At 35.1% G+C, this 7130-nt stretch overlaps 1 protein-coding gene across 1 annotated transcript; it reads left to right on the top strand.

Moving 5' to 3' along the window:
* The first annotated feature begins 814 nt into the window (after positions 1-814).
* LOC122031370 (hippocampus abundant transcript-like protein 1) lies at positions 815-3841 on the top strand. Its single transcript, XM_042590489.1, has 6 exons — positions 815-953; positions 1030-1094; positions 2479-2590; positions 2976-3088; positions 3571-3697; positions 3786-3841. The coding sequence occupies exons 1-6, from the start codon at positions 815-817 to the stop codon at positions 3839-3841; spliced, it is 612 nt and encodes a 203-aa protein (XP_042446423.1).
* The last annotated feature ends 3289 nt before the right edge of the window (positions 3842-7130 follow it).

Here is a 7130-nt window from a genome sequence, read left to right as displayed (position 1 = left end):
CTTCCATTGCTGCTTCTTTCACTCGTGGAACCTTTTGATCGAACGAGGTGTATTTCTTCGGCAAAGGTGGCACTCCTAGTCCGTCGATTCATAACCTAGGTCTTGTCTTCTTTGGATTTGTGCTAGAGCCATAGTCAAGGTAGATTCATAACCTAGGTTTTGTCTTCGTTCATAAATTTTGTCTCCAAAAACAAAACTTACTTTTGATTCCACTATGCTTGTATTTGCAAGCGCAACATTCTCTTTTCTTCTTATTTTTTGCTTTTGATTTGTTTCATCATGTCATTTTCCTACTCGTATGTCAAAGTTTATGGTGTTTGATCTCTGAAGATGTTTTTTGTTTTTTTTTAACTTTTATTTTTGTTTATATCTTGGTGATTTTGTCATCCTCAATTCCATTTCCCAGCCGCAAAAAAACTATGGCCAGTGTAGTCACCACTCTCTTAAGCTATCATATGCTTCTTTTTAACTACATGCAGCCTCGTATTACAATAATTGATGTAGGCGATTTGCCCTGTTACCGTGATTTTATTCCCGTAGGCAAGAGTCAACTTGAAGATCTAGGAGGGACTCATTATTTGAGGGAATTACTCCTTCAATGTGCCTTTTTCTGCAATTGCATCTGATCCCTTTTTTGTCTGAGTTCCCAAAGTTCCTAGAGCTTGAGATTTATGTGTTTTCTGTCCAGTTAGCCATACAAATGGACTTGTTGAATTCTACTCTAAGGTGTTGGAAACTGTTAAAAGGTTTCATTGAATAAATGGTCTCTTCCCCTATGTTCTTCCAATAGGATGCGCATCTGGATGGAAAGTCAATGTTGACCGTGAACAAGTTTTTGAAATTTTTTTACCAGAATTTTCGCATTTTAGTATTCAAGACATATCTTCCTGCCTTTCTGGATTGGTTGGATCTGAAATCTATTTGGAATGAGCGTCTCGGTGCTATTCCTGAAGGTATCCTTGGAAACGTCTCACATTTGATGAGGCATAGTTAATGTTATCCATTGTTCCATTCTTATTATCTTTGTAGAAAACGCCTTTTCATGTGCTCTTATGTGTGGCACCATGTATTGTGACAATTATGATGCCGCTCAGGTGTGAATTTGTTGATCTTAAAGGATGATTAGAATCCTATCTTGGAAAATATGGATTGATGGTTGGCACGATGGAAAACAAGATAGACTCTTGGAGCAGGATTCTTTTTCTCATACTTGGTTCAGTCTCGTGTTACTTATTCACCAACTTCAAGTTTCCAAATATGTGATAAAGAGATTAAGACCAATGAAAATTCTTGTAGGTCTGGTTAGACAAAACTGAGTCGCCTTGCTTATAACTAATTGGGAGTTGCTGACCTTACCTTTGACAACCTTTCCCATCTTGTAAAATTTTGGTGGGCATATCATCCTAATACAGATGGATATTGTTTGCTTGGTGTAATTCTCAAAAAAGGAGTGTTTGATACATCCACATGGCAGTTCTCATCTGTTTGGAAATGCCTCTCCTGTTGTGTGTGTTCTTTCTAGTTAGTCCAACATATCAAAGATGCAAGTTCTTCCGAGTATAAGCAACAGATATGAACTGTTTGCCTCTCCATATCTGTCCTGTTTGCTTATTTGTACGATAATTATCTAGCAAGAAAACTAAACTACCAGATAAGAGATCTAGCAATCCATGGGAGACCTTTGATCTCCACTTTAAATTGCTGGTTCAGAGTTCTTTCTGTTGGTTGCTCCATGCCTGACCCCTTGAGAAGCATACTGTATGCTAGAGATTGATGCACACCAAGGTGCTTGCCTATTGAGCTTGACTTGCCAACTTTTCTTCAATAGAGGAATCCAATTTAGCCGGTCACTTGCATTATAGCAATGTTAAGTTCCATTAGCATCTCATATAGTGCTCATAGGAACTACGTGGCATAAGCCCCTAGTCAAATCCTTGTATTGTTTCTTTGTTTGCAAAAGCCCCCTAGAAGTACAGCTACTTGGCATATATCTATCTCAAGAATCTCCATGTTGCATCAACTCAATTGACTATGAGCACTTTTTCTATTATATGTGATCACTCAATCTCATTGGGCTTCACTTAATACATTAGTTTGGCTCTCTATCTACAACTCGTACCAATATATGAGATGAGGAAGAGTGGCAATTAAATGTCACTTCAAAGCTTGTTTCAATTATGGCCTCCTATTGGTGCATGTGGAATGTGAGAAACTAGAGGGTGTTTGAAAATGTTGGTTCCATGGCATGGATAATGTATACTTTCTTACATTTCTGGAGTTTTTTTGTTTTTTGTTTTGGTTTGTTTTATCTCTTATTTTCTTCTGTAAGATATTTCTTATCTGCCCCTATATTCATTTCAATTCTTATTATGCCATTTCTGTCAATAATATGTTACTTATGAGATCAATAGACATCCAAGATCAATTAAGATGATGATCTTGCTATTGCTTGACTGGAATTCTTCACTGTCTTTGTAGGTTGTAGGCATATTTAAAATGGTGGTTCTTCCCCTCTTGGGTCAGCTAGCAGATGAATATGGGCGTAAACCACTGCTTCTGATTACTGTTTCTACATCCATAGTGCCATTTGGTATGATTCTTCATTCCTTAGTTAACGCTAGCTTTGTTATTCATGTGATATATATAAGTCATTTTGTTCATGTAATCTGGCATGATCAGTTTCAGTAAAGAGTATTTAAATAAATCTTTTTTTATTTTTCTAAAATATGCTCTTCGTAATCTTATTAAATAAAAGCAAGGATAGTTTAATTTATCAAAAAGAGCAATAATGGAAGTTATTATCATTAAAATTCATTTTGGAGCACATGAGAATGCCTTAGTGTGGCAAAAGATAAATTCTCATGTATCTTGCATCTTACTTTCTTTCCAAATAGTCATTGTAGCGCATTTCAAGTAGATCCTTAAGTACTTAATGTTTTTTTCTTTAACATTCACTTTGTATGCTGCAATTTCAGCCATACTTGCTTGGGATGATTCCAGGGCAGCTGTTTACTGGTACTTTGTACTTCGCACAATATCCTACATAGTTAGTCAAGGAAGCATATTATGCATATCGATTGCTTATGCAGTAAGACTTTCTCCTCCTTTTCATAAGTATTAAAAGAAATTCGGTGGATTACCTGTCCTTTGGATAGTTTTAAGCAGCACTGAGTCACTGACATATCTTGTTCTGCCAGTTAATCCTACAATATACTGTCAACATTTTAATTTTATAATTTATTATCATATAAATGCTAAAGATTTCCATGAACATTTAACACTCTTCAATGTGTATTACATGAGATTGATGAAGCCTCCTCCATAAAGTTGATGCAAATATGTTTACGAGCTCTGCTTTTTGTGTTGCAACCTTTGCCAACACCTCTTTGATTATGGAAAAAATGCTGTAAAAGAGCATATGTTCTACAAATATTTCTTACTGTGTCTCAAAATTTTCTCCTGAAACCACTTTTTAGGAAATTTCAAATGGTCATTCATGATTTTTTTTAAGATATGCCTTCCCAATTGATGAATATAATCACTTAAGTTTATATTTCAACATCAATCTAGGCTGATGTGATTGAGGTCGGCAAGAGATCTGCAGCATTTGGTTGGATTACTGGGCTTTTCTCTGCTGCACATGTTTTGGGAAACATCTTCGCCCGCTTTCTACCTGAAGGGTGGATATTTGAGGCATGTTCTAGATAACTTGTATAAAATATGCTCCTTATCAACACTGAAAACTCTCTCTTTCATGTGTCATCTTATTGTTTGATGTTATGTAGGTGTCAATTTGTTTGTTGGTTTCATCAACACTGTGCATGACAGTATTTCTAATTGAGACTGTCAGGACAACTCCTAGGCAAAGTGATAACAGATCATGTTCAGCCATTTTTCTCAAAGTCTTCATAGAACGTTGGAAATCAATGAAAGATATTATTTTTTTTTTTTGTAATAGGTAAGTTTTTAACCAGTTGACCAATCATTTTTAGGAGTTTTGGATTTTCATTCCTTAGTATACCTGTTAGCCCATCCTCTGATTTCTTAAGATCAGTTAAAAGGAACCTCTTTTTTCCAGTTTATTGTTTTATTATATTTCATATCTTTGCAGCCTAGATTTCAAAATTTTGTTGTAATTAGGTATCTTAGTGGAAAGAGGATCACTGTTCTGTTTCTCTAACTAGAGTATCCACAAATATTGTAGTGAAACTCTCAGGCGCATCTCATTAATCTCCTTCTTCTATGAGCTGGGAATGTCTGGCATCAGTGGCATCTTGCTGGTATGATCTCACTTTTTTTCTTGTAGAATTTACTAGTTTAGGCTCTTGGATAGTTTAACGTGCTTGAATTTTTTTATTTTGAGAACATTGTGTTTCTTGTAGAATAACAAAGGCATTTCGTGTATGATCCATAGTATATTGATATACAAAACATCTATATACTGCAGTTTGATTTCTTAATAGTTTGCTCTATATACTTTTGCTTGGACGAGCAGTGTAAATTATCCGTGAATTGCACATGCATTGAAGCTAAATTTGTTAAATTTTCTCTTTATATTGATGAAATGGGAATGAAAAATATATTTTTCCAGCTGGAATGTAGTGAATGTTATAGCTCTTAATTTACACTTATTTGATTGCACTTTGGTTCTTTTAGGTGTCCTATGTAATTATTAAAGCTGTGCGTATGTGATTTCTATTTGGAGGAATTTGTGGAATTGTTTTAGCTCTACAAACAATTCACCCTACCATAACTCATCATGATGATCCAATTCTTTTGGTTCAAGTTTTAATTGGAAGATTTTGAACCCATGTTTTTTACTTTCACTTATGCTTTTGTGATGGGTATGTTTATTGCAGATCAATTTGCAGCTTCTGGAAACTTGTTACTTGCAAAATGGAAAAACATATTGTGCCTACCAGGTCTCAAAGGTAATGTAGTCTGGAAAATGGCATAGAAAATTGCATGAATATTTTGTTTCAAGATGTTAATGGATGTAATGCGCTTTGCATGGATTCTATTGATCTTGGATAATAGTTCACTTAAATAATGTTAGTTGCATGCAGCGCTAAATATTTAGTAAACTATGCTAAGCTAGGTATCACTGCTCCTAGTAGATTCCCTGTACTATTATTTTCTAATAAACACCTCTTTTTGTAATTCCTTCATTTGGTTTGTTTTTGCCTTCTATGCACTGCAGATTGGTTAATTACATTCTCCTTTTGGAATTCTGGAATTTGATAAGTTTTGTTAAATTTTTCTCTTGCAGGTCGGGCAATTCGTGAGGCTTGAGTTTTTTTGATGCAAGAAGTGAGCTTTGTTAGGATATAGCTTGCCTTGCTAATTTGTAAATTAAAAGTCATATAGAGAACAACAAATGGAAAACATGTGATTTAATGTATTTGGAGAGTAATGGAAAACATGTGTATTTTGATGAGTAACAACTCATTTTGTATATTTTTGTATATGTGGCTATAAGATGAATTATATATGGATGTTTATTTTGGATTTAATGTAGTAAATATTTATTTTTGTATTGGTGGTTTGCTTATAGTAAAATAAGATTGGTTGTTTGGTATTAATGAACATTAAAGACAACAGTTAAAAATGTTGTAAAAACTAGGTAAGCCACAACGAAATTTTTTTGTAAAAAGTGATAAAAGACAATGGTTTTATCCGTTGTAAAATATATTAAAACTATTGTTAAAAAAAACAAAACGTGTCAAATATTATCTACCACAACAGTTTATATCTGTTGTAAAAAATGTCTACCACAACGGTTTATTTTCGTTGTTGAAATTATCTACCACAACGGTTTTAAAACATTGTCGTATCCTTCGTAACCAAGTTTTGGGCATATAAACAACAACGGATAAAAACCGTTGTCAAATGTCTACAAAGACAACGGATTCAAAACCGTTGTCGTAGGGTAATACATTCTACAACACTCTCAGTTACAACGATTTTTTGACCCTACGATAACGGATAATATCCATTGTCGTTTGTAGTTTTTGTTGTAGTGAAAAAGGGATTTAAAAGAGAAATTTTTTATTAAAATTTCTTATCGGAAACAAATAAGGAAGTTTTAATTTTGTGTTTAAAATTTTCCTTGTTTGGAGCACTTGAATATGGCTGGCCATAAAAAGCTTAAAAGGAAGTTTTAATTTTTCGTTTTAAAACTTTCCTTTTTAGTCATTGGCAAGGAATATAAGGAAGTTTTAATTATGTTTAAAACTTTCCTTTTTTGCCAAGACCAAGGCTTATAAAAGAGAAGCAGGGGGTGCCTCACCCAACAAGACATCTTCGATTCTTCTCTTCCAATTCCTTGGTGGTCGGCCCTATTCTTTCTCTTCTCTCCTTTTGTTTTCTCTCTTGGAGGCCGCCGGCATCAATTGTGGGAGATCTCTTGGTGGCCGGTTGCTTGAAGGAGAAGAAGAAGAGAAGGAATCTCTCTTGTCTAGCATCCCTTGGAGGTTAGTTGGTGGTCGGATCTTGGAAGCCTTGGAAGAAGCTTGAGTGGATTTCATCTTGGAAGATCGTCACTCACACGACGTCCAAGAGAAGGAGAGGAATACAATAGAAGATCAAGAGGTCTATAAGCTACGAAAGGTATAACTAGTTATTAGTTTTCACATCATGACTAGTTCATCCTTTTGTATTGATCTTGGAAAACCAAACACAAGAGGTTAATGGTTTTAAGTTATCATTTTTGTTATCGATTTTATTTTTCGATTTCATGTTTTGATAATGTTCTTCTATTGAGGTCTTGATGTGCGTAAATATTATGGTTGTTTGTGCATGCTTTTACGCACATTCGGTTGCTTTATTCATACTTATTCTTTGTATAATTGCCTAATTTATCATGTATTCATCATATATACTCTTTTGTACGGATATCTGCTCTTTGTTTAGTTTTGTGTTGATAGGGACAACTTTCAGAGTGAAAATATCATTTGTCGATGCACCGGAGCGAACCAGAGAACACGACCATGCAAACCTTGCACGACCGTGTGGCCAAACAGAAGGGAAGATATGCACGGTCGTGCAACCCTTGCCGGTCGTGCAGCCAAACCAGAGGTGGAGCAGACCACGGCTGTGCAACCCTGCATGGTCATGCACCCCATGACTGA

This window comes from Zingiber officinale, chromosome 11A, assembly GCF_018446385.1.
Source record: "Zingiber officinale cultivar Zhangliang chromosome 11A, Zo_v1.1, whole genome shotgun sequence".
Taxonomy (NCBI): domain Eukaryota; kingdom Viridiplantae; phylum Streptophyta; class Magnoliopsida; order Zingiberales; family Zingiberaceae; genus Zingiber; species Zingiber officinale.
This window is presented reverse-complemented; position numbering and strand designations above follow the sequence as displayed.